The sequence below is a fragment of the Orycteropus afer genome, unplaced genomic scaffold (assembly GCF_000298275.1).
Source record: "Orycteropus afer afer isolate SDZICR_OR568_19922 unplaced genomic scaffold, OryAfe1.0 scaffold00574, whole genome shotgun sequence".
NCBI classification, from domain to species: Eukaryota; Metazoa; Chordata; class Mammalia; order Tubulidentata; family Orycteropodidae; genus Orycteropus; species Orycteropus afer.
Window position 1 is genome coordinate 1,285,991 of NW_006922161.1, and position 27,212 is coordinate 1,313,202.

At 57.3% G+C, this 27,212-nt stretch overlaps 1 protein-coding gene across 1 annotated transcript in view; it reads left to right on the forward strand.

Annotated features, from left to right (window-relative positions):
- The first annotated feature begins 6,421 nt into the window (after nucleotides 1-6,421).
- Nucleotides 6,422-27,212, forward strand: part of ZC3H3 (zinc finger CCCH-type containing 3) — a 93,542-nt gene continuing 72,751 nt past the window's right edge. The window contains exons 1-3 of the mRNA XM_007956134.1: nucleotides 6,422-6,467; nucleotides 7,759-9,055; nucleotides 10,055-10,248. Of these exons, the coding sequence (XP_007954325.1) occupies nucleotides 6,422-6,467; nucleotides 7,759-9,055; nucleotides 10,055-10,248 (1,537 nt within the window). The remainder of the gene's footprint in view (nucleotides 6,468-7,758; nucleotides 9,056-10,054; nucleotides 10,249-27,212) is intronic.

A 27,212-nucleotide genomic window follows, 5' to 3' on the forward strand; every position in this document is an offset into this window, starting at 1 on the left:
TGATTTCTTCCTTCAATACCATTGGTTCATGATCATATACCATCTCCTGAAATGGATGATCATCTACTAATTCTTTTTGGTATAGTGACTCTGTGTATTCCATCCATCTTCTTTTGATGTTTCCTGCATCATTCAACATAATTGCCCATGGAAGCTTTCAATATTGCAATTCAAGGCTTAAACTTTTTTCCTCAGTTCTTTCAGCTTGAGAAATGCTGAGCATTTTTTTTCTTTTTTGGTTTTCTAACTCCAGGTCTTTGCAGATTTCATTATAATACTTGACTTTGTCTGCTCGAACTGCTCTTTGAAATCTTCAGTTCGGCCCTTTTATCTTGTCATTTCTTCCATTTGCTTTAGCTACTCTCCATTCAAGGGCAAGTTTCAGTCTCTTCTGACATCATTTTGGTCTTTTCCTCCTTTCCTGCCTTTTTAACACCCTTTTGCTTTCTTCATGGATGATGTTCTTGATGTCATTCCACCATTCCTCTGGTTTTTGATCATTGGTGTTCAATGCATTAAATCTATTCTTTAGATGGTCTCTACATTCAGGAGACATATAATGAAGGCCATATTTTGGCTCTCATGGACTTTTAAAAATTGTCTTCATCTCCAACTTGAACTTGCATATGAGTAGTTGATGCGTCTGTTCCACAGTCAGCTCCTGGCCTGGTTCTGGCTGAAGATTCCTGCCTACGGCACCACCAATCGCTCCCTAGAGCCGGCCAGGCCCGTTTGGGAGGAGCTTTTCCGAGCGGGTATTACTCCCTGGCCATAGTGTCTCCGTGGGCAAAGGCTGGGGTTTTGAGCCTCACAAAAACAGTTCTCCACGTGCTCACACCAACTGAACGGGCCTGGGATCTGCTTACCTAACAGGAAGGTGAGCTCGGGCACATGCCAGCTGGATGGGCCTGGGCTCTGCTTACCCAACAAGGAAGCTGAGCTCAGGCGTACTTGTGCTTACTCACTGATCTGCAGTGAGCTATTTCACAAGGGCTTTCCCACGTTTGACTTCACATCGTTCACAGAGCAATGAGTACAAGTCAGCCGCCCTGCCCTTGCTCATCGGGAAAACTGCCCCTGCAGGAGGGCCACATTAGCCAGGGGCTCAGGGATCTGGAAGAGGGCAGAGACTTGACGTGGGCTTGCAGTTGGCCCGATCTTGTGTCACTGTCCCCGGGCAGAGTGGTGCAGGGTGTCAGCCGGCGGAGGCTGGCGCCCGCCTACCCAGACTCCAGTCAGGCTCCCCTCCATGGTGTGTGTGGCTGGTACAAGTGGTCCACAGTCTCTAAGGCAGGGATGACACCTCCTGGTCACTGTGGAGATTAGGGGAGCCTTAACGGTAGAGTCCATGGTGGTGCAGACCGTGAACGTGCTTGGTGGCACACCCAGGGCCGGAGGGCCCAGTCAACCTAGAGGCACTTCGGGAGGAAGTCCTGGCACTCTGCTTCTGAAAACGCAGCCACTGGAACCCTCCAGGGCACAGTTCTACCCTGACACACGTGGGGTCGCCATGCGTGGGGTTGGGTCCACGGCACTGGTTTGTAATTAACACTAGAGCAGGGCCCAGCACAGTGTAAGGCTGTGGACACGCTGACGTGTTGTGTCTGGTTTTGTAAATGATGCTGCAGTATTTGTGTTCTGGAGTCTCTGTATTTCATTATTCTAGGGTTTGCTAACAGGGAGATGGGAGCACACAGTGCCTAAAGGTGTCTGACTGCTAACCATAAGGGTGCTGGTTCAAACCCACCAGGCACTCCACAGAAGCAAGACTGGGCGGTCTACTTCCGTCAAGATTTACCACCCCGTGGGGTCTCTATGAGTCAGAATTGACTCGACGGCAGTGGGTTTGGTTTTTTTTTGAACAGCGAAATTACTGACAAGGTGTCAGGATATCAGCACATACTGCAAAGAGCCCTTCGGAGAGGCCCCGCCTGCCTCCGATGCAGCCGGGCTGAGTTTCTGTTTCCGCTTTGCCAGTGCTGAAGGTGGGTGGCTTTAATTTTTGCCACTTTGATAGGTGTCAAGGGGTTTGTTTTATTTTACTGTTGTTGGGAACATACACAGCAAACACACACCAATACAACGTTTCTGCATGTGCAATTTGGTGACACAAGTTCTTCAGGTTGTGCAACCGTTCTCAACGTCCTTTTCCGATTTGCTCCCAAGTCAGAGCATGTGAGTGAACTGATAGCACTTACTTCCCAACAGTTTCACAAACCCTGAAGACAAGCCAACTGTTCTGGTTACCCAGTGCTGCATCTGTTTGTGTCACTGTCCCCGGACAGAGTGGTGCAGGATGTCAGCCGGCGGAGGCTGGAGCTCACCTCCCCGGGCTCCAGTCAGGCTCCCCTCCATGGTGTGTGTGGCTGGTACAAGTGGTCACTGTGGAGATTAGGGGAGCCTTAACGGTAGAGTCCATGGTGGTGCAGACCATGAATGTGCTTGGTGGCACACCCAGGGCCGGATGATGGCTTTAACAAACAGGAGTTTATTCTCTTACAGTTTGGAGGCTAGAAGTCCGAGTTCAAGTGCCAGGCTCTAGGGGCTGAGTGAAAGCCCCTTGACCTTGGGGTCCAGCTCTGCCTCTTATTCCCAGCCAAATGGAGCTAGAGGCTTTTCTTCACTCAGGCAGCTACTGGCTGCTGAGGCTGACAAGCCAAAGGATGACAAATAAAATGTCACCGTCTTGATGTTACCAAACCACACAGCAGGCCATTAACTCAAGTCCATTGTAAGTCCCAAGGTCGGCAGAGCACGGCAGGGTGCTGAACAACAACAAGGCTATATGCAGGGTTCAAGCATGCCATCAACTAGAGACCATTCCCAAAGGCTTCTCCTTATGTATAGGAAGCAGACCACATCCCAAAGGCAGCTACTCAGCTGCTTATGGTAGATCCTACCATGGAGCTGATTGCCAGTCTCCTCATGGGGAATAAGTACTACCAGCTGCCCAGCTACTCAACTAGGTCCAGCCAAGTTGACACACAAACATAACCATCACACCCACGAAGCCTGTTCCCTCTCAGCAAGTGGCTGGGCTCGCCTCCCCTTCGCTCCCCACACATACACAATCTTCCCAGCACAGAATGGCAGAACAGACTTGAATCCTAGACCAGTGAATCAGCCAGTTTTTGTGTAGACAAATTCTCTACTCCTGGAGTAGAGAATCCCCCACCCTAAAACTGAGTGCCCACAAACAACATGCATAGATTTGCTCATGCTGTGGACCGAACAGTGTCCTCCCCAAACACGTGCAGCTTGGCTGGGGCAGGATCCTCACAGTGATGTCATTTATCTGCTTTTGTCATCTGCTGTAACGATTCTATGTGTTGTAAATCTTAACCTTTACACGAGACCTTTAGGTGCCATCAAGTCACTTCCAACTCATAGCGATGATGTTCAACACAACGAAACACTGCCTGGTCTGCACCATCTTCACCATCAGTGCTATGTCTGAGCACATGATTGCAGCCACTGTGTTGGTCCATCTCATTGAGGGTCCTCTTTTTCAATGACCCTTTGCTTTACCGAGCGTCATATCCTTCAAAGACTGTCCCTCCTGGCAACAGAGGAAGAATTAGTGGTAGTTCTGTTAATGAGGCAGGACGCAATCTACAGGATCTGGCCGTATGTCGAGATACCTGGAGGTTAGACAGGTGAGCAGAGACCAGAGGGACCTGCCACCAAGAAAGAAGAGCCAGGAGCTGAGCATATCCTTGGGACCTGGGTCCCTGTGCTGGGAACCTCCTAGAACCAGAAAACACAGAGCGGGAGAACCTTCTAGAGCTGGCACTCTGAATTTAGACTTCTAGTCTCCTAAGCTGTGATAAAATAAATTTGTTTGTTAAAGCCTTCCTTGTGGCGTTTCTGTTATGGCAGCATTAGAGAGCTGAGACACTCATGACTGTGTGGGTTGGTGATTTGGGCTGCAAATCTCAGCTCCCTGTGCTGTTCTCTGGCCTCACTCACATGCCTGGCAGATGGCTGGCTGACAGGCTGCTCAGTGGAATTCGACATACGTGTGCTGTTGTTCCTCCAGCAGCCTAGCTCGGGGTTATCCACAGGGTGGTGGGTGAAGGGTCCCCAGAGGCAGACCAGGGTGGGCCCAATGACCAAGTGCTTTGCAAAACTCAGCCTCATGTTTCTCAATGGCCTACTGGCCATGGCAAGTCCACCTGTTTGAGATGGTCCCAGCAGAAACCTGGTGAGTGTGGGACTTTCCTCCATGTATCCCTTCTTTCAAAGATCATTGGTCTCAGCTGCGGTTGTAACAATGCCTGGAAGCACTTCTTTTGTGTATTTTTCCAGTTTTCCACATTGTTACAGTAGGACTGTGATATCAGCCAGAACTGGGAGGGTCTGGGGCTTGAGTTTTCATTTTCTTAATAATGCTTTTTGATGACCACAATATATGGCATGCTTTCATCATTTTTGTTTTCGTTAGTGCTCTTTTGTCCTGTGTAAGGGATCTTTGCTTATTACCCAAAGGTACCCAAAGGTAAAAGGAAGACACGTTCCTTCTTCTTCTTCTTTTTAGGAGCTTTATAATTTGTAGCTTTTGTTTAGGTCTTTGACCCATCTTCTCAGCTTTCTTTTTTTTTTTTTTTAAATATATATTTTTGAGTGAGGTAGATATCGAGAGTCCTTTACTTTCCCAAGGATATCCAGTTGTTCTAACACCATTTACTGAATAGACAAGATTTCACCACTAAACTGCATATTCCTGTTTGTTCGATGCTGTTGAGTCTCATTTGTTATGTTCAACAGAACAAAACACTGCCTGGTGTTCCCAGTGCAATGAATTGCATTGGGGCAAACAATTCCTTTTTATTGCCATTCACAACATCTTTGTATTTTGAGGTGTTAAAAAAACACAAAGAAATCCATTCTCTGGAGGAAGAAGGTAGGGGTCCTTGGGGATGGATGGGGTGGATGACAGTAGTGATACTAAAAGAAAACTGGAAGTGAAGAGGACCTGAATCCCCTACTGATGAAGATCAAAGACTACAGTCTGCAGTGTGGATTACGCCTCAACATACGGAAAATGAAAATCCTCACAACTGGACCAGGTAGCAACATCATGATAAATGGAGAAAGGATTGAAGTTGTCAGGGATTTCATTTCACTTGGATCCACAGTCAACACCCATGGAAGCAACAGTCAAGCAATCAGATGTCATATCATAATGGGCAAATCTGCTGCAAAAAACGTCGTTAAAGTGTGAAGAGCAAAGATGTCTCTTTGAAGACTAAGGTGCACCTGATCCAAGCCATGGTATTTTCAATTGCCTCATATGTACGCTGATGTCTTTGAATTATGGTGTTGGCAAAGAATGCTGCAAATGCTGTGGACTGCCAGAAGAATGAACAAATCTGTCCTGGAAAAGCTGCAGCCAGAATACTGTTGGAAGTGAGAGTGGCCAGGCTTCACCTCACCTCCTTTGGTCATGTTGTCAGAAGGGACCATTCACTGGAGAAGGATGTCATGCTTGGTAAAGTGGAGGGTCAACAAAAAAGGGGAAGGCCCTCACTGAGATGGACTGGCGCAGTGGCTGGAACGATGAGGCCAAGCACAGCAAGGACTGTGAGGATGGCTCCGGACCGGGCAGTATTTCATTCTGTTGTACACAGGGTAGCTACGAGTTGGAGCTGACTTGATGGCCCCTAACAACAACAAAACAGCAGTAATAGATGACAGAGTGATCCTTTCGGTTGGGCTGCTAAGAGCTCCACAATAGCCCTAAGAGGTCAATTAGGTATTTTTACCCCCTTTACAGATGAGGACATGGCGGTTTATGGCTTAGGACCATTCCCGCGATCACTCAGCTAGGGAGCTGGGATTCGAACCGGGCGGATGAGCCTCCTTGTAACTCCGAGGCCCGGCCTTCAGGGCCTCCGTGACCTCCCTGTCATCCCCATCTACATTCTTCTCTCACCAGGTCTCTCCTGTGTCCCCTCCACGCAGAGACCGTAGGGAAGGAACGGCGTAGCGGGGTGCACTAGGCTGGGAAGGCTCAGATCTCAAGCCCCGCGCCCACGACCCCCAAGGGAACGTGAGCTGGTGACGGTGAAGATGGCCCCGGCGGCCCCTCTTGGCCGAGACAGGTCCGTTTCGCCTCTTCGCCAGTGCAGATGAGGCGACTTCATGACAGCTGTCAGCGCTCGGGCGCTCAGTGGTGACGCCACTTCCGCCTCCTCTCGCTCTGCGCGTGCGCGGCCCCACCTCCCAGGAGGCCTCGGGGTACCGGGCGGGGCATTGCCGGAGAGACGCCCGCGGCCCCGGCGCAGTACGCAGTCTCCGAGCTTCCTGGCGGCTTTCGCTCTTCCGGCTCCGCCCTGCCGCGGCCCCGCCCCGCCCAGAGGGAAACAGTCGCGGAGAGATGATGTCGCGGGGGCCTGGCCGGGCGTCGCGGTGTCCGGAGATGGAGGAAAAGGAGCAATTACGGCGACAGATCCGTCTCCTGCAGGGTAGGTGACCGCGGGGATTGGGGTCGCGCGTCCTTGTCTTTGCCCTCCCCTCACAGCGAGCCCCGGTCCTCCTCCCGGGAGTCGCTCCGCCCGCTGTCCGCGAGGGAGCGCTGTCCGTGGTGGGGAGTAGGGCCGGGCAGCGGGTGGGGGACCCAGCGACGCTTCGGGCCGGCCTGGCCAGTCCTCTGCTGTTGCTTCGTCCAACCAACAGTACTGGGCCTCCTGGTGCTGCGGCGGGTGATGGTGGGCGCGTCGCCTAGTAACCGAGGTGGCCCACCCCACCCCCACGGGCGGCGGCGTCCTCAGGCGACCTCCCTCGCACGCCGGCAGTGGGGAGTGTCACTCGCGCCTGGTCCAGGGTGGCCAGACCCGCTCCGTGCGGACGTTTGCGTGTGTGTCTTCGTCATCCCGGCACCCCGTTCTGACACCTCTTCCCTATACAGTCATCCCCTAATACGTGTGCCATGCCGACTCCCTAGCCCGCAGTTGCTCCCTTGTCCGGGGTTTGGACCCAAGCTGTACTTCCTAAACTTTTTCAAAAAATTTCTCTCTAAAGTGGAGCCCACAAAGAGACGACTTGGGGTTTGGAAAATGTAGGTAAGCCCAGGTTTCTGTCATACCTGCCCTGAGGTATGACCAGGTCTGGGCCAGGGCTCTCCTGGTGGGGATGCTGATAAAAACAATGAATTTCATAATGTGGGTCACTGTGAGTCAGAACTGACTCAGTGGTACTTACTACAACCGCGACAATACCAAAGGCAGACAACTGAACATACCACGGACGCCAGAAGAGTGCGTAGTCAGTCCTAGAAGACACACAAACAGTGCTCCTTGGCAGCGTGTTTGGTGACACTTTGGCTCACTCACTTCGGATGCATCAGGAAAGGCCGATCGCTAGACAAAGGTGTCATGTGTGATAATACAGAGGGCTCACTGAGAACGAGGAATACCATCGGTGGGATGGACTCCAGCCTCCCAAGGATCAGGAGGGCAGTGCAGCAGCTGGCACCAGGTTCTTGGCTTGTACCCTGGGTCACTGTGAGTCAGAGTGGACTCCCGGGCAGCCAACAAAATGATTCCACTGGGGGTGTTGTTTCTGGACAAGCAGCCAGCGAAAGCAGAGAAGTCGAAGTGCTGGGGGACGGGCCCATGGGACCTAGGCCCGAGGCACGGTGGCTGGCTCACCTCCGAAGGACACGATGACTGTGGGGTGTCTTGCCAGCTGGTACCCCCCAGGGTAGCTGGGATGGGGGGTGCTTTTCTTGCTCACATTGTGGTTTTGTTTTCTCAGGTCTGATTGATGACTACAAAACCCTTCACGGCAATGCTCCTGCCCCGTGCACCTCAGCTGCTTCCCGCTGGCAGCCGCCTGCCTACCACAGCAGCAGGTCCTTTGGTACCCGCCACCCCCGTTCAGGCCGCAGAGGCTTCACCCCGCACCAAGGGCCTGCGTGGCGGAAGAAGTACTCCCTGGTGAATCAGCCTCCAGAACCCGCGGACCCACCTGGTGACCAGCCCTCGCAGCCTGCCCTTGGGGCCGGGGCCAGCCTGGGGCCTGACCCCCAGCCCTATGTCCTTGAGAGGCAAGTGCAGCTCAGCCCGGATCAGAACATGGTCATCAAAATTAAGCCACCACCGTCACAGCCGGGCTCAGCCAGTGCCTTCGGGGCCCAGCCTTCGGAGGCGCATGAGGGTGCTCACTGGGGTGACCAGCGAGCCCAGGAAGGCAAAGGTGAACCTCTGGGCAGGGAGCTGCAGCCTTTGACACCAGGCAGAGTCAGGGAACGCTGTGGTGGGGAGGACCCCCTGCTGGTCTGCCAGAAGGAGCCAGGCAAGCCCCGGGTGGTGAGGTCCGTGAGCAATGTGAGTGGGAGCCCCCCCGGGCCACAGCGGACGGTCAGCGAGGGTGCTGTCGTGGTCAAGGCACGAGGCCCAGCTGGCCTACCCCAGCGCAGCAGTGGGACCCTGGGCCGGAAGGTGGGTCTGCACTCCACAGCCAGCCGTGCCTCTCAGCTTCTTGGGGACAGGAAGGCGGATGCTGGCCGCTCAGATCAGCCAGCCCCCTTAGGCTTGGCGGCAGGCCCAACTCGAGCAACTACAGGGCCCAGGCAGGTCCGGGAGGCCTCACTGCTAGTGTCCTTTCGAACCAACAAGTTCCGGAAGAACAACTACAAATGGGTGGCTGCCTCGGCCAAGAGCCCCCGGGCTGCCCGGAGAGCCCTCAGCCCCAGGACGGCTGTGGAGAGTGCGGGCAAGGCTCCTGGCATGGTAGGGAAGCAACAGGTTCAAGTTGACCCAGGTGGCAAGGCCAGGAAGGGTGCTGGGCCGCCCAAGCCTGGGGCATCTCCGAGCAAGTACAAGTGGAAGGCCTCCAGCCCGTCGGCTTCCTCCTCCTCCTCCCACTGGCAGCCAGAGGTTGGCCCCAGGGACCACCCCACTCCACTCTCCCCAGTCTTGTCACAGTCACTGCCTGAGGACAGACCGGCAACGGGGCCCAGCGGCTCGAAGCTCCTTTTCGCGGAGACCCCACTTTCAGGGTATAAGGTGAAGAGCCGCACCAAGATCATCCGGCGCCGGGGCAGTGCCAGGTGTGTGTCTGGGCGGGTGGGGTGGGCACGGGGCCCTTAGCCTCTGGATACAGAGCTTTGAGCAGGTGGCCACACCTCTGGGAGCCTGGACTCTCTTGTTGCATAGAGCCAGTCGTAGGGCCAGCAGGGTTGGGAGAAGGGCATCAAGAAGGACAGCCACACATACCAAGCGCTTGCTGCGTGCCTGGCCTGAGTGGGAAGATTTGTGCACGAGCGGGGTTAACATGCCTGGTAGCGGCAGGGTGCAGGAATCACCACTGTTGTTAACAGTGAGGATGGTTCAGGGGCTTGCCTGAGACCAGGCAGGAACAGAGGTAGCGGGCGGGCCCTCCTTCCCCCCGTGGTGTGAGACCAGTGGGCTGCTGGAGACCCCTTCCACGGGAAGGGTGGATGAGCTGGGCCAGTGGTGGGAAGGTGCCCACTTCCCAGGTCTGCCTGAGGTGACATGTCTGCAAGGGGCAGACGCTTCTCCTCCAGGGGGGTGGCAGGCTGAGCTCACGTGGGAACTGGGCGGAAGCCCTTGGTGCTGTTTGAGTGTCTGTGCCTGGGTGCCAGGGCGAGGGCTTGTTCTGGGGGCTGGAGTGGCAGCGGGCCGCTTCCTGTGGGTGTCCTGATTCGGGCCCTCATGCTCTGTGTGACCTCAGGAAGAGGGCAGAGTCTGCGCCCTGGGCCAGAGGGGGCAGAGTGGTCTGAGGTCCCCTTGGTGGCCAGCTTCCAAGGGGTCACCTTCCCAGTGCCCTGCCCTCATGGGGTTATGGTGGGCTCTGGCCAGACCTATGGATGAGGAGGGCCACCTGGAGTCCTGAGTGAGGCCTGTGGGTGGGGAGGGCCACCTGGGGTCCTGGGTGAGGCCTGTGTGTGGGGAGGGCCACCTGGGGTCCTGAGTGAGGCCTGTGGGTGGGGAGGGCCACCTGGGGTCCTGAGTGAGGCCTGTGGGTGGGGAGGGCCACCTGGGGTCCTGGGTGAGGCCTGTTGTGAACTTCCTGCTGTTCTCTTCAGTCTGCCTGTGGACAAGAAGGCCGGCCCCCCTGCCACCACTGCTAAGAACCACTTCAGCTTGCGGCGGAGACAGGCCCTGAGGGGGAAGGGCAGCCCTGTTCTGAAGAAGACCCCTAACAAGGGCCTGCTGCAGGTCACCAGGCACAGGCTGTGCCACTTGCCACCGGGCCGGACCCAGCTCCTTTCACAGGAAGGTACGAGGCCGGCACGGGGATCTGGGGGGCAGTGGGCGGTGCCATGTCCCCGAGAGGGTCCAGCCTGGCAGGCCATGGCAAGGAGAGGATGTGCTGTGGGCCGTACTTCGGGGAGTGCCATCAGACCACCGGTTGGTTTTGCCAGTGCCTCCCTGGTACAGACTGTGTGCTTGTCTCTCGTGGTGGCTGGGATGGTGACTCCCACCAGGCTCGTGTCAGGCTTCTCCCCTCTCTGTCCTCGGCCAGCCTGGTGCAGGCCCCGCCTGCGGGCCGTGTGCTTGCTGTTCTGTGGGGAGGGGTGTGTGCCAGGGCTGGGGTGGAAACACTTCTGGGGCCTGTGGAGCAGCAGACGTGTGCTGGATGGGCCTTTGGGTGACACGGGCTGGCCAGCTATGCAAGGCAGCCAGTCGGTCCAGTGGTCTGCCCTCCAAAGTGTGTTGGCACTGCAGCCCAGGGCTCTGGTTGCATGGGCATGCACCTGGCAGAGCCCCTGGCCTCGTGTGTGCTCCCTACTACCCCAGGGCATTGGGCCGGTGGGCCCTCTTTGCTGGCTTCTGGGGTATCTCACATGGGTGTAGGTGGGTCGTTCTCCCAGGAGCACAGCAGGGCTGGCCTTGAGTCTGGGAACACTGGGCCCCAAGCTGTTTCTGCTCGCACTGAGCCAGTTAGACAGGTCGTCACCAGGCCCTCCCCAGCTGCAGGGCTTCCCTGAGGAGGGGCAGCAGGGGAGCCAGTGCTGGGGCAGGGGCGGGCAGGGGGCCCCTGGCTGGGTTCCCGATCCCCCTCCAAAAGGTCGGGGGCAGGAGGGACCTCGGCTCTGGGGACTTGAGGGATAGGCCCCAGGGGGCAGCAGGCAGGGCTGCTCAGCCTTTGTCCCTGCCCTGCTGTGGTTGACACGGGCCCACCACCTCCCTCCCTCCCTCCCTCCTTCCTTCCTTCTCACCTCTCCCTCTCTCCTCATTCATTCATTCCTGTCTCCTCCTTCCTCCTTCACTCATTCAGTCCCCTCCCTCTCCCTCCTTCACTCATTTATTCCTCCCCCTCCCTCCTTCACTCATTCATTCTCTCCTCCTCCTTCACTCATTCATTCCCTTTCTCCCTCATTTCCCCCCCTCTATCATTCCCCCCACTCGCCTGTCAGTGTGTTGCACTGTGGTGGCTTGTGTGTTGCTGTGAGGCTGCAGGCTGTGCCACCAGTATTTCAGATGCCAGCAGGGTCACCCGTGGTGGACAGGGTTCAGTGGCACTTCCACACTAAGACAGACTCAGAAGAAGGAAGGAGCCATCCACTTCTCAAAGAATTGGCCAGTGAAAACCTTGTGAATAGCAGTGAAACACTGATGTATCACTGGAAAACTTTACAAATAGTCCTGAAACATTGTCTGACCCAGTGCTGGAAGATGAGCCCCTCAGGTCAGAAGGCTCTCAGAATACGACTGCGGAAGAGCTGCCTCCTCAGAGGAGGGTCGGCACCTCCTAGGGTCGACTGACCTTATGCTGTGGATGGAGCAAAGCCTTCTGGATCTCCATCTGCTGATGTGGCTTGACTCAAAATAGGAAGAAACAGCTGCAAACATCCATTAGTAACCGGAATGTGAAATGTACAAAGTATGAATGTAGGAGAGTTGGGAGTTGTCAAAAATGAAATGGAACACAGAAAGATCAACATCCTAGGCATTAGTGAGCTGAAATGGACTGGTTTTGGCCATTTTGATCTGACAGTCATATGGTCTGTAATGTTGGGAATGACAAATTGAAGAGGAATGGTGTGGCATTCATCATCACAAAGGATGTTTCAAGATCTGTCCTGAAGTACAATGCTGTCAGTGGTAGGATACTATGCATAGGCCCACAAGGAAGACCAGTTAATAACATTATTCAAACATACACACCAACCACCAAAGCCAAAGATGAAAAAGTTGGGATTTTTACCAACATCTGCAGTCTGAGATTGACAAAACACGCAACCAGGATGTGTTATTATCACTGATGATTGGAAGGGGAAAGTTGGAGATTTTTACCAACATCTGCAGTCTGAATTGACCAAACACGCAATCAGAATGTATTATTATTACTGATGATTGAAAGGAGAAAGTTGAAGATTTTTACCAACATCTGCAGTCTGAAATTGACCAAACACGCAATCAGGATGTGTTACTATTACTGATGATTGGAAGGGGAAAGTTGAAAACAAAGAAGAATCATTGGTAGTTGGAAAATATGTCCTTAGTGATAGAAATGATGCTGCAGATTGCATGATACAATTTTACAAAACCAACAACTTATTCATTGCAAATAAGTTTTTTTCAAGAACACAAATGGTGACTATACACGTGGACTTTGCCAGATGGAATACACAGGAATCAGATCAACTATATCTGTAGCAAGAGGAGTTGGAGAAACTCAGTATCTTCAGCCAAAACAGGGCCAGGAGCTGATTGTGGAACAGACCATCAGCTGCTCATATGCAAGTTCAAGTTGAAGCTGAAGACAAAACAAGTGCATGAGAGCCAAATGTGACCTTGATTATATCTCACCTGAATGTAGAGCCCATCTAAAGAATAGATTTGATGCATTGAATACCAGTGACCGAAAACCAGAGGAATTTCTTCATCCATGAAGAAAGCAAGAGGTCATTAGAAAGACAGGAAAGATGGGAAAAGAAGGCCAAAATGGTGTCAGAAGAGACTCTGAAACTTGCCCTTGAATGGAGAATAGCTAAAGCAAATGGAAGAATCGACAAGATAAAAGAGCTGAGTAGGATTTCAAAAAGCAGCTTGAGAAGATAAAAGTCAATTGTTATAACGAAATGTGCAAAGACCTGGAGTTAGAAAACCAAAAGGGAAGAACACGCTTAGCATTTTTCAAGCTGAAAGAACCAAAGAAAAAAAATTCAAGCTTTGAGTTGCAATTTTGAAAGATTTTATGGGTAAAATAGTGAACGATGCAAGAAGCATCAAAAGAGGATGGAAGGAATACACAATCACCGTCCCAAAGAGAACTGGTCGATGTTCATCCATTTCAGGAGGGGGCATGTGATCAAGAACCAATGGTATTAAAGGAAGAAGTTGAAGCTGCACTGAAGGAAGTGGTAAAAAACAAGGCCTCAGGAATTGATGGAAGACCCATTGAGATGTTTCAACAATCAGATGCTGCGCTGCAGGCATTCATTTGGCTTTGCCAAGAGATCTGGAAGACAGCTATCTGGCCAGCTGACTGGAAAAGATCCGTGTTTGTACCTATTCCAAAGAAAGGTGATCCTACAGAATGTGGAAATTGTTGAACAATATCATTAATATTGCACACAAGTAAAATCTTGCTGAAAATAATTAAAAAATGGTTGCAGGAGTATATGGACAGGGAACTGCCAGAAATTTAAGCTGGATTCACAAGAGGACGTGGAATGAGGAACATCACTGCTGATGTCAGATGGGGCTGCAAGCAGAGAATACCAGGAAGATGTTTATTTGTGTTTTATTGACTATGCAAAAACATTTTACTGTGTGGATCGTAACAAATTATGGATAACATTGCAAAGAATGGGAATTTCAGAGCACTTACTTATGCTCATGAGGAACCTGTACATAGACCAAGAGGCTGTCGTTCTAACAGAACAAGGGGATACTGCACAACTTAAAATCAGGAAGGGAGTGTGTCAGGGTTTTATCCTTTCACCATACTTATTCAATCTGTATGCTCAGCAAATGGGAGCTCTGGTAGCATAGTGCCTAAGGCACTTGACTGCTAACCAGAAGGCTGGCAGTTCAAACCCACCAGCCACTCCTCGGAAGGAAGGTTGGGCAATCTACTTCCGTAGTGATACTGCCTTGGACATCCAAGGAGGGGTGGCTGTGAGTCAGGTCCGACTCGACGGCACATAACAACAACAGCTGAGCAAATAATCCGAGAAGTTGGACCATATGAAAAAGAACGTGGCATCAGGAGTGGAGGAAGGCTCATTAACAACCTGCAACATGCAGATGACACAACTTTGCCGCTGAAAGTGAGGATGACTTGAGGCACTTATTAATGACGATCAAAGACTTTAGTCTGCATTATGGATTAAAAGTCAACATAAAGAAAACAAAAATCCTCACAACTGGACCAAAAAGCAGCATCATGATAAATGGAGAATGGATTGAAGTTGTCAGAGATTTTGTGTTACTTGCTTCGCCAGTCAATGCCAATGGAAGCAGCAGTCAAGAAATCAGATGTTTTATCGCATTGGGCAAATCTGCTGCAAAAGACCTCTTTAAAGTGTTAAGGAGCAAAGATGTCACTTTGTCACTTTGAAGAGGAAGGTGTGCCTGACCCCAAGACATGGTATTTCCTATTGCTTCATATGCATGTGAGAGCTGGACAATGAATAAGGAAGGCCAAGGAAAAGCTGATCCTTTGAGTTGTGGTGCTGGCGAAGAGTACACAAAGTACCATGGGCTGCCGGAAGAACTAACAGGTCTGTCCTGGAGGAAGTGCAGCTGGAATGCTCCTTGGAAGCGAGAATGGCCAGACTTTATCTCACCTGCTTTGGTCATGTTGTCAGAAGGGACCATTCTCTGGAGAAGGATGTCATGCTTGGTGAGGTGGAGGGTCCACGAAGAAGGGGAAGGCCCACGATGAAACGGATTGACACGGCGGCTGCAGCGATGGGCGCAGCATAGCAGAGATTGTGGAGCTGGCACAGCACCAGGCAGCGTTTTGTCCTGTTGTCGGCAGGGTCACTGTGAGTCGGAGCCGACTGACGGCACTCCATCCTCACTCCTTTCCTCCCTCCTTCCTTTCCTCATGTTCTGACTCCTTCCCTCCCCTGCACACACGACTGAGCCACGGCTTGGCCCCTGTGGCACTGGCCTTAGGCGGGCTCTACAGCCCTGGGGAGCACATGGGGCCAGGTGATGCCTCCAGGTGCACCTGCTTGTGTGTGTGTGTGTGGCACGGGCCCATACTGGATTCGGGGATTGAAAGGACCTTGGCAGATGGCACCAGGGGCTCACTGGTGGTGGAGCTGGGAGGAGTGAGCTCCAGGCGCAGGCACTGGGCCACTGGCTGACTGGCAGTGCCCTGAGGCTGTGGCGCAGGGCCAGCACTGGGGGGTAAAGCAGTGATGGGCTAGGGCTCTGTTGTGTGCAGGGCGTGGCTGGATGAGCAGTTGGCTGAAGGAAAAGCAGGTGTCCTGGGAGGATGCTGGGTCTGACCTACCTGCATCCAGAGAATGGCAGAGGGAGGCAGGCTGCAGGCTTGGGACGCCCTTATTGAGGCCCTGGCCTGCCTGGGGTGCCGGGCCGCGGTGGAGCGCTGAGAGGGCAGGGCTGTCACCCCGGCTCGCAGCTGTCAACCACCCGCTCCATTCAGGGCTGGAACAGAGCAGGAGCAGCTCCTCCTGCTGGTTGGGGCTGGCGCCACACCTGGTCGTCAGAGCCACTGCTCCCCGGACTCTGCAGGGGCTTCCTCCTGAGCCCCAAGGGGAGCAGCATGGGGTTTGAGGGCTACCTGGCTCCTCTGTCCGCTGAGGGAAACTTTCCACCACCAGTGCCCAACCTTGGTTTTGAGCCGTCACCACATGCGTGCATGTCCTGTGTGTGCACGTGTGCCTGTGTATGCCTGTCTCAGCTCACGTGTGCCTGTGCGCATGCGCACACATGCCTGTGCGTATCTGTGTGCATGAGTGTCTGTGAATTCCATGTGTGTCTGGGTGCATGAGTGTCTGTGAATTCCATGTATGTCTGGGTGCATTTGCTTGTGACCTGTGTATGCCTGTGTCTTGGCTCATGAGTACCTGTGCACATGTGTGCATGTGTGTCTGTGTGCATATGTGTGCATGTGTGTGCCTGTGTGCACTCGCTTGTAGGTTCCTGTGTATGCCTGAGTCTCGGCTCAAGTGTGCCTGTGCACATGTTAGCATATCTCTGCCTGTGTATGCATGTGTGCCTGTGTGTACACATGCATGCCTGTGTTTGCTCATGGATGTATGTATGTCCCTGTGTCTTGGTTTGTGTGTGCATGTGCATGTGCACGTGTGCCTGTATCTGTGTACAAGTTCACACATATCTGCATGTGTGTGCACATGTGCCTCGGTGTGCCACATGTGTGCCTGTGTGGATGTGTGTACATGTGAGTGTCGTCTCACGGTGCTTGAGGGACCCACATAGCTCCTCTTTCCAGTGCCTGCTCCATGCTGAAGGGAGCAAAGAACCCAGTCATTATAGACAGAGGCATGCCAGCCACAGTGAGAGAGGGGGCCTTGGGGTGGTGGCTACCACTCACTCACCTTCCCCTTCACCCACCCACCTATCTCTTTACCCATCCATCTGCCTGCCTGTCCCTGCCAGCTCCTCCACCTGTCCACTCGCCCCTCCACCCACCCACTCACCCCTCTAACCACCCCTCCACCCATCCACCCATCTTATATATCCACCCACCCACTCACCTACTCATTTATTTGCCCACCCACCCATCACCCACTCACCCAGTCACCCAGCCACCTGTTCACCTGTTCATGCACTTACCCATCCACCCGTCCTTTCTTCACTCAATGAATCTGTGTTGATCCCCTTTATAATGGGAAGGTGCTGGGGCCAGGACACGCAGGCAGGCGCTGGTATTCCCAAGGTGCAGACAAACAGTTGCTTTGGTGCCCATCACAGGTCACGGCGCCTCAGGTGGGGGGACATGTGCTCTGAGGAAACAGGATGACAGCTGGAGCAGTAGAGAGGGGTCAGTATTAGCAGGTGGTCATGGAGGGCTTCCCTAAGGAGGTGGCACTGGAACTGAGCACTGCAAGAGGGGGAGGGGACGAGGGCATGGCTCTTAGAGGTATGCTGAAGGGCAGGGACCACAAGGGACGCTGAACGGTGGTTCCAGTCAGGAGTGCAGGGTGGGAGGACGAGGAGGGGTCTGCAGTGAGCTGGGAGGGCTGGTGAGTGAGGAGCAGGCCCTGGGCCATCCTCAGTGGGTGGGCAGGGGAAGATGCTAGCGCCCAGCAGTGGGGGCCATTGGCCTTGCATTCTCTTGTGGCTGCTGGGCCCCCATGGGAGGAGAGCCCCCCTCCCACGTCAGTGTGGCTCCCCCAGGCCTCTTGTTGTTAGGGATCCCTCGGCCGGGGCCACTGTGGAAGGGCCTGGCGGAGGCTGCCTTGTGGCTCCTCCCCCTGCAGCGTCGCTGAGCCCCAAGGCTAGCTTTCCTCGTTGAGTGGGGGGTGACCACTTCCCAAGCACCTGTGGAAGGACCTGACACCCCCCTCGCCCCTTTGCTCCAGGCAGGAGGTGGGGCCAGGCTCCAGTACCTTCTGGGGCTCCCAGCGCCAGGTCTCCTCAGCTCTGAGCCAGCCTGTGGGGCTGCCGGTGGCCGGCAGAGGGCGCGCACGCCCCTCCCGTGCCGGCCGTCCACCTTTGGCTGGTAATTGATCGCCTAATTTCCTCTTTATGTGAAAGCGAGCAGATATGGAGTAATTTGCCGCAATAACCTGCTAATGCGGGGCCGGTATAGAAACTCCCCTGTTCATTTCAAGTGGCAGATAAAACACTAATACATAATTATCCTTGCAAATTGGATTGTTTTAAATAACCAAAAGGCTACGGCCAGGAGGGCCCATCCTATTTCCCCTGAGTTACTATCGTGGCATAATTGCTGCGTTCAATCAATTTCCCTGGCATTAGAAATTCCATCACAATCAACATTAAGCTTTATTCATTGTGACGGCTAAGAGCCGGGCCACTTCGCCTCTTTTTCTTAACTGGCAAAATTAATCAGGGAAAAGATTTTAAACGTTTACCCGCGCAAAAGAGGTCAGCTCTGGCACTATATTGCTCAGCAGATAAGGGGCTAATAAAAAGGGAATTGAATTACTAATGATCACAGAACGAGTGTAGAAACCCGACAGCCGCCTGGCCCAGGACGGGGGAGAATCCATTTTCCACGGACAAGGTGTGCTCATTTTTATTCCAGCGCCCCTGTTATCAGCAGCTCAATCTGAGAGCCGTAAACAGGAGGAAACAGTTAGGGAGTAATGGGCCCGGGGTGTGAGTGCTGAGGATGGAGGCCGCATGCCGCTCATTTGGTGCAGCAGATAATCGCTTTAATTGAATTCAAAGCTGCAGCGATCAGCAGCTCCGCCAACGCCCGCTGGGACCGCAGCCCACGCCTCCCTCGCTGCCCTCCCACCCTCTGTGTCATCTCCCGGCCGCTGGGCGGGAGTGGGGCAGGGGCTCTGGGTGTTACTGAGGCCAGGGAGGGCCCGAATGGGCCTCCTCCTCCCAGCCCCCAGCCCACTTCCCTTTGCTTCCGGGCTTGGCCTGCCTGCAGCTGGGGGGTGGAGGCCCCTGGGGAGAGGCTTCTGTCGTTCCCCACCCCCACCCCCCACCCCCCCACCCCCGCTCCTCAGGGAACCGGGCCACAGCTGGCTTGGCTGTCCCACCTCAGCTGTGCAGAGCGCGGCCGGACCCCCCTGCCTGCGGCTTCAGGCTCACAGCCGCTGGGAAGGCATTTGGGCAGAAAAGATGAAAACCTTTTATAGACGTCCAAAAATGGTTTCCGATTTACCACCCGTGTAATGATGGCGATTAGCGTCCAAGTCTGTGGTGTTCCCGGCACACACAGCCTCGCCGTGGTCCCAGCCCTGGTGGGTGTTTATTTCTGACCGCTGCTCTCTTGCCTGAGATCCCAGCCCTGACGGGCTCTGGGGGCGCTGCCAGGCCTGTCTGTAGAGACCAGCGAGCGTCTGAGCTGGGCAGGGGTAGGCTCTCCTGCCAGCCCAGCTCCTCAGTGTCCCCAGGCCTAAGGGGTTCTTGGTGGCAACAGTGATTCCTGCCATCTGCCTGGAGACCCCTGTGGGCAGCGAGCTGCCCTGAAGCCCCACCATGGATGCGGGGCTCGGGCAGGGGTGGAGTGCGAGGGGTGTGGGACCCCTTCCTCTCACCTGCCCAGGATGGTAGACATGCTGACCATGGTCTTGCCCTCATCTGCCTCCCACGTGCCTAGTGCCAGGTGAGGGTTGAGTCACAGGGTGCTGCTTTGACTGGGCTTTGTGTCTCTGCTGAAGAGCAGGCAGGACTCCTCTTGCTGAGCTGTGGGTCTCGGGAAAGGGGTCTTCACCCGGCAGCGCCCAGGCTCTGCCCCAAGCAGCTGGAGTAGCCCTGCGTGCACCGGGCCACGTCCAGCCCTCACCCCGCCTGCGAGAGGGCGTCAGCCGGAATGGTACCCCTGCCCGCCTGAGCACTCCTCTGAGGAGGTTCTGGGAGTCCCTAGGGAGGACGGTCGGCCCTCTCCCACCCTACAGCCCCGGCCCTCACCGCTCAGAACACCCAGCTCCCTCTGGGCTGCGTCCCAACCTCTGGTAGCCCTGGCCACTCTCCACATCACTGTGTTGGGCACTGTGGGTTGCCTGGTGGGGCAGTCCTGGCACACCCCCTCCTGGCCTCAGCGGCAAGGCCACCTGGCCAGTTCTCTAGGTCCTCTGTGAGACTTTGGGTTTGAAAAGATTGCACTGGGGCTGCCCTTCTGACTTCCCACTCATCCCTCCCCTCGGCCCGCCCCTCCCTCCCCTAGCTGCTGCCCCCGCCCCTTTCCCCACCCCGTCCCCTGGCTGCCGGCCCCGCCCCTCGCTGCCAGCCCGCCCCCCTGCTGCCGGCCCCGCCCTCTGACCCAGGCTGACTGAATCCTGGTGCAGGGGCAGGCGTGTGGACCCACGACCTCACCCAGGCAGGGAGGCCGCCATCTGTGAGAGAGGCCTCGAGACAAGCAGGGTATGCGGGAGCCGGGGAGGGGAGGCCCCCGGGCCGCTGCGTGGAGCTCCGGGCTGAGCTCTTGGCCCTGCAGTCTTCACTCCCTGATTCCCGCCCCAGTTACTGAAAGCCGTGTGCAGGCCTTGGCCCCGGAACCCCCGCGGGCGCCCCTGACGGACATCTCTGTGTGCAGGGGGCGTGTTCTCACTGAGCCGTTTGGGGGTGATCGAGAGCCCGGGCTGCCGGCTGAGAGCAGCCCACTTGGGGGCCATGGGCCTGTGCCCCCCATGGGGTGTCTAGGGGATGTGCGCAGCCAACACTGTGAAGGCCCCGAGGGTCGCTAACTCTGATTTCTGCTTCCGTCCGGAAGAGGAGTGCTGAGCTAGGCTCCGGGCAGTGGTACCGTGTGCGCAGCGCGTCGTACCGGAACTATCCGCTTCTTGGGCACAGGGCCATGCTGATGGGTTACTCAGCGGGGCGCCCCGCGTGCCTGTGCCATGCTGCACCCTCTTCCCCGCGGGCTTCGGCCTCCCGGTGAGCCACAGCCCCACAGCGCCACAGAGCCCTTGGGCTGTACCCAGCAGCCGGGTGTCCTCCCGGGGGGCAGCACACAGAGCCCAGCCCATCTGCGAGTCCTTGGTTACCACGGCGGTAACTGGACACAGGGGAAGCCCCCTCAACCTCTCCGCCAGCCGCCTCTGTGTCAGGTGGCCTGCAGTTTCCCACGTGGAGCACACAGGTTACCCCCGACCCTCCAGGAAGCGTCCGCGATGCCCACCCTCCCTGGCTCCTGTGTCTAGAGCACGCTCCGGAGAGGGTCTCTCATGCAGAATGAATCACACGCCTCTGCTCTGAGCCCTGGAGTCACAGGGGCAGCCATGGAGAGGGGAGGGCCGTTAGGTTTGGCTGAGCGGCTGCTGTCCAGGCAGTGCCCCTGGCGTGGCCTATTCCTGGGGGACGGTGGGGCCCAGGGAGCATGAGGAGCTGGTCGCAAGTCACGGCAGCGACAGGTGGATGGAGCTTGGAGTTGAGCTCACTGCCTTCCCCGAGCTGCCCACGTGTCACCTTCCTGGTGGTCACTGACCCTGGCAGTGGACCGACTGGCCCGGGAGCTGTGCCACAGACCCCAGCAGAGAGGGTGGCCCTGGCCGACGTGAGCCTTGCTGCCCATCTCTGAGGCGCTGCTGGCTTGGCCGCCCTCAGCCTCCCGTGGCCTCATCTTCCCTCAGCCTTCTGTGCCCCACTGCGGTGCTGTATGCAGGACGGTCTCCAGCCCAGCCTCCGGCCCAGCTGCGCTGTGGGAGCCAGTCCTGGCCCCCGGGGCCCTTCTTCCCTGTGCCGGCCCGGCCTTCCCCGCCCAGGGTCTCAGCCAGTGGCTGGGTGTCCTCACAGAGCACACGTTGGTCTTGTCAGCCAAATTGGGGCAGGGGAGGGCTGGGTGTTCCTAGCAGGCTGCCGGAGGGCTCCAGACAGGGTGGGCTGGTGGACACGCAGCCAGTTGCATGAGGAAGACTAAAGGCAGCGCTACCACCAGGCCACACTCAGCGTGAGAGCACCCCAGAGACCACGGCACGTGGCCAGCTTGGTGGCCCAGCCTGTGCTCGGATGGCCAGCCCTCGCCTTGGGTACTTGTGCCCAGTGGCCTCTGTCTCTGGGACAGGAAGGTGACGGCTCTGCTGAGGAGAGGGACGGGGACACAGCTGGCAGGCGAGGACCCAGGCAAAGGCGGGGTGGGGACGGAGAGTTGCTGCCCGTGGCTCCACCTCCGCCTGGGCAAGGCCTGCCCTGTGCTGCCCTCCTTGGGTGCTGGGGAGGCCCCAGCCACCGTGTGGGGCTCAGCTGACCCCTCTGGCTCCCCGCTGAGCCCTTCACGGGATGCAGCAGGGCTGGGCTCTGTGGCGCTTTCCCGCAGTACCACTGCTGCCGAGGAAGGGCAGTCCCTGGGGGACGGGCCCCCGAGGACACAGTGCCCCAGGGGCAGACTTTCTGTCGGTGGCGGACGGGCTGCAGCAGGATCCGTGGAGGCCCTGCTGGGGGACAGTGGCTGGGACACAGCCGCATGCCCTTCCCACACTGGCCCTCAGCTCGGCGCCTGGACCCGGAGCCTCAGAACAAGGGGCAGTGCCCAGCCTGCAGATGGAATTCGGGGTCCCTGGAGAACGGTGTGTCATGGACATGGATGGAAGGGGCTGTCCTGCAGAGTTCCTCTCAGCCTTGGGCTCCTTGTGTGGGGGGATTGTTGTCTGCCTTTGGCTCAGCTCATACTGCCCCCCAGCTTGGCAGACCACTCCGTTGTGTCCCTTCACTTAGGGGTGCTCTGGGCATGGGGCTGTAGTCCAGGCAGACTGCCTGGAGGTCGAGGCAGTCGAGCCGGAGGTGGACGGAAACTCTGGCCCTCTGTACAGGGCCCTGGGGCCACTGTGGGGTTGGTATGCTCTGGGAGTGTCTGTGTTCTTGATTTTGGGCTGCGAGACAGTGACAGAGCGGTGGCCAGGGAGCAAGAGGCCAGGAGAGGGGGTTCCCACTGAGGTCAGGATTGCCCATCTTCCGCAAAGCATGTTGGACCCCCTGGGGGGTGCTTGGTTTTCAGTTTGAGGGATTGGGGGTCCTTTCGCTGCCCAGTGTGGGTGGGCATTTTGCCGGAGCTGAGCAGAGTGACATGACTGTATCGTGGGGCTGCTGAAGGGTGCTGTTGCTGCGGGTCTGTGAGGAAGAAGCGTCAGCAGGGGGCACCGTCACGCTGGGGGTGCTGGGGGGGGGGAGCCAAGCTGGCAGTCCCGGGGGGCTGGGCTGGCGAGCAGCCTGAGACCTCTGCGTGGGCTTGCTGAGTTGTGCCCGGGAGGAGTCTGTGGACAGTGGGTGCTGGCGTCCAGACCCTCGAGAGGAAGTCTGGGCAGGGGTCTCCCAGACCCTGGACGAGAGCCGGCTGCCTGGGGTGGGTGAATAGGCTCCAAAGCCGAGGAGGGAGAGGAGGGCTGCCCAGATCCTGGCTGCCTCCTGGCTCCAGAGCCCGGCTAGAGCTGCGGTACCCATGCAGGTGCCCCCATAAGGTTGAGGCTCAGCGTGTAGACTTGAGTGGGTGTCTGAAGGAGATCAGCTGGCTCGAGGTGTAAGTGTGGCAGCGTCTGCTGCTGACGGGCCGCTGTCTGTCTCCCTCTGAGCCCTCGCTGTAGCCTTTGCCGCCCTAGGTTTCCCGCGATCCCCTCTTGTGCTCCTAGCCCATGTGGGGCCGAACCCCAGGGCCCCCAGCTGCCTGGAGGTGCTGCCGCCTGGGGGTTGATACCGAGCACCTGTGGAAGGGGCTGGAACCTGGCACCTGGTCTCTCCGCTGAGCCCTTCCTCCACACCACACCGCTGGTCCTTGTCTGCTTGCTGCGGTGACTTTGTGCTTCCCAGCACGACGGGTTCCCGCCTCCAGGAGCCAGGCTGGGGTTTGGCAGCTTCCCTGCTAACTTGCCCAGCTAAGTGTGCAGTTGAATGAGGTGTGGCAGCCACCAGGGGCTGGGCTTTGTGGGGTGCCCAGCGGTGTGGGAGGGGCTGCTGGGCCGGTATTGGGCGAGGCCCTGTGAAGCCCAGCCAGGGTCTCCATCTGCTCTGTGGCCCCGTGTTGCCAGGAGGGGAGGGGTCCTTGGTGCCAGCCCTCCTTCTCCTGTGGCCTGGGGAAGGACTACCTGCCCAAGTACTGGGCACAAGGCCTGAGTCCCTCAGGGACATGAGACAGTCCTGGTATCGTGTGTGGCCCCCACCACCCCGGAGTGCCCGTTGCCGGATCCCTGGTCGCCACCACTTCCTGCTGCGTGCTTTGGCTTGCCAAGAAGATGGGTGATAAGCCTCCAACACCGGGTGGAAGGGCTGTTACGAGGGCAGGTGAGCCGTGTGAGGCCAGGTGCTCACTGTGGGCCCCTCCCCAAGGTGCACCCTGCTGTGAGCCTCTGTGGCCTCCACCCTGCTCCCCTGTGCCCCCACCCTGACACAGCCTCTCCTGCACCCGCACTTGTCCTCTCAGTGTTCTCTCACCTCACCGCCCCGAGCCCTGCCCTGGGCCCGCCCTGCACTTCCCCAGCCTCCCAGGGCTGCTGTGTGGCCACCCCTTCTGCCCCTGTGTTTGGGGCCCAGGCAGCCCAGGCCTTGGTAAGAGCCCTCTGGGCGAGGCAGGTGCTATGGTTGTCCCTGGCCGAGGCTGGCAGCCAGTGAATGTGGCTGACAGCTCTGTGTGCCCTCCTGCCAGCCACCTGCTGCCTCCTCACCCAGGGCCTGCCCTCGGAGTCCCAAATGAGGCCCCAACTGCTCCTCCCCTCCCCCAGGCTGTTCATGGGCAGGGAGGGACAGGGTCAGTGGCACACACGGGGTTGACCATGTGGAGATGGAGCTGGCGGCTCACAGTCACTTACCTCTCCTGTACCTGTGGGCCTACTGGCCTGGGGGGCTGGGTGCTACTGGATCGTGGGCCTGCTCTCAGTCTGGTCTGGTCCCCCCAGATGGTCTTCTTGCCTGTGACTGGTGTCGGGGACCTGGTATTTGGGGTGGGGTACACAGTGATGGTAGGGTACACGGTGGGGTCGTCTCAGCCTAGGCACCTGGCACGAGAGTAGTTACGTGGAGGCAGGAGCGAGTGGCCACCCCAGCACCGGGTGGTGAAGGGGAGACCAGTGAAATGTCCAAGGGCATCCCTGAAGTGCTGCCTCATCCAGGCCACTAGAGGGAGCCCTGGGCCTCCGGGGCTTGAGCCAGACATCTCAAACCTGCATTGTAACCCTGGAGGGTAGGGACCGGCTCCTTGTAGCTGAGGCACCCCCCCCCAATTTAGTGACTGCCTCCTCAGGAGGGGGTGAGCCTGCGCTGTGCCACTGCTGGCTGCGGCCCCGTGTGGTGTGGACTTGCCCCTCATTTGTTGTGAGTGAAGCGTCCCCACTTGAGGGGAGGTAGCCCCCACCCCTTCACCCCCTCGCCCCCTCGCCCCCCTTGCCTGTGCCAGGCAGCTTCCTGGGCTGCGGTGTTGGCTTCCCTGTCTCCTGAGGTTGCAGCTGCTGTAAAGCCAAGCCGCCTTTTCCTGTTGGGTTCTATTTCTGACTCTTGTGAACGTGTAGATAACACAGCATTTCCTGGTTCTGTGTCTTGCATGTGTGTTTTCACGCCTTTGACGTTGCGGGTCACGTGTTCTGGTGAAGAAGTCTGTATGTGTGAGCCAAGAGGGATGCACGTGGCAGGGGCCCTTGGGCCTTGCTCTGGGCTCTGCAGACGGGAGCAGGTGACCTACAGGAGTCTTGGTCTGGGCTCTGGAAGTGCTAGTTCATGACAGGGGGCCTTGGGCGTTGCTCTAGGCTCTGCAGGGAGTGGGTGACCTACAGGGGCCCTCGGGTCTTGCTCTGGTCTCTGGAGACTGGAGGGCGTGACCTACAGGGGCCCTCAGGCCTTGATCTGGGCTCCAGAGACTAACCGGCTGTGAGTGTCCCCGGCCGCCTGAGTCACTAGAACGCTTACCTTTGTGCACTTGAAACTCAGCAGCCACGCCTCGCCCATCAGGCTGCACGGCCACGTGTTCTCCTGTAGGCCGATTGGCTGCTCTGGCCAGGCCCCCAGCTCCCACTCGCCTCCAGTCCTGGGCCTTGGCGGGGTGGGGAGCCGGCCCTGCATGTGCCGAGTCCAGGCCCAGGCTCCTGTCCTGCCAGCTCTCCTGTCTGTCTGTCCCTGTTGCTGCTGCTGCTAGGGAGGGCAGGGTGCAGCCCTCCTGGCCTGTGTCCTTGGGGACCTGCTGCTCGGAGCCCAGTGTGGTGCTGAGGTTGGGCGTCTCTCCACTTTCAGGCAGGAGGAGCAGTGGTTAAACGGGTGGGGCAGACCCACCCCCTGTAATCTGCAGCTTGAATCAGGGAGCAGACTCCTCCATGTCACACAGACGGGTGGATGTCAGCGTGGATCGATGGCTGGCGGCAGTAATTACGGGGACCTGGGCTGGCGTCGCTCGAGTGAGCCCGGGGAGAGGAGGGTCTCCATCTCTTCTCTAATGGGGCTCTGACAGGCCGCAGCAGCCACAGCACGTCTTGGCTGACAGTGCTGTCATTAAGCACCAGGGAGTGGGATGTGGGGGACCCGGGTCCCGCACGGGACGGCACTGACAGTGTGATTTCTCATTGCTGCACCCAGACCCCCACACGGCAGCACGCAACGCTGCACCCACTTGCTGGCCTGTTGGAGCCACAGCTGTGATTGGTTCGTCGGGGACTGGCTGGCAGAGTGGGGCCCTGCCTCCCATGTAGCCTTGCTGAGAAGCCCAGTGATCCTGCAATGTGGGCAGGCCCGAGACCAGGGCGGGAATCTGCCAGGGGTGGTGCTTGTGCCACCCTGGGGACTTCAGGGGTGGCTTCCCTGTCCTTGGTGAGGCCTGTCCCTTGAGGGATCAACCTGGGGGAGACCATGGTTGGCCTGTGTGCCCTCCCTTGGGGGCCAGCATGTTGGGTCCACCCTGTCTGCTGTGGAGAGGGCTGTGTGTGTGTGCGTGCGCACGTGCCCATGTGCCCCGCAGCTGCCTAGCCTGGGTGCCAGCCTCCTGTACTGATTCTGAGCGGGAGAGGGAGGGGTGTCTCCACCTGTCGGGTGGCTGAGCCCTCCTCTACTCCAGCAGGGCTCTGAGCACTCTCGTCTGTTGACCTGGGCTCTGTGAGGGACCTGTTGGTGGGCAATGAGGGCTGGGAGGGGGCCCCTCCTCTGCTCCGCTGAGCTCTGCAGCCCGGTCGTCCTGTCGAGGGGCAGCCCTCGGTGCTGGCCTCTGGTGGAGGGCTCGGGCACAGAGCCGGGGGCTGTGTGGTGGGTGTGGGTCCGCTCCTGGCTATGTAGCCACCGGCAGGGCCACTGAGGTAGGCGGGCCCCTGCGGCTGAAGTGCGGGGAGCGATCAGGAGGAGGGGAGTGGGGTGATTTATTAGACTCATAAAAATTCACGCGTGCCCACCGCCGTCACTGCCTCTGAGGCTTGTTAGAGCGTGCGCGCTGGCAGCTCCCGCCGTGCGCTGGTGTTCGTCAGCCCCCCGTCTTGCCCGTCCCAGCTGCATGTGCGTGTTAATGACTCTTCCCTCGGAAGGGGGGCTTTCTTACGATAACAAGGGGCCTGGCCACGAAGGGCCTCGTGTGGGATGCTAGCTGCGGCACTGCCTGCAGCGCAGATCTGCAGCCAGGCTCCCGGCACCCGTCACAGGCAGCGTGGTGTGCTGCCTCCAGGCTGGCCTCAGCACTGCCTACACGCAGATCTGCAG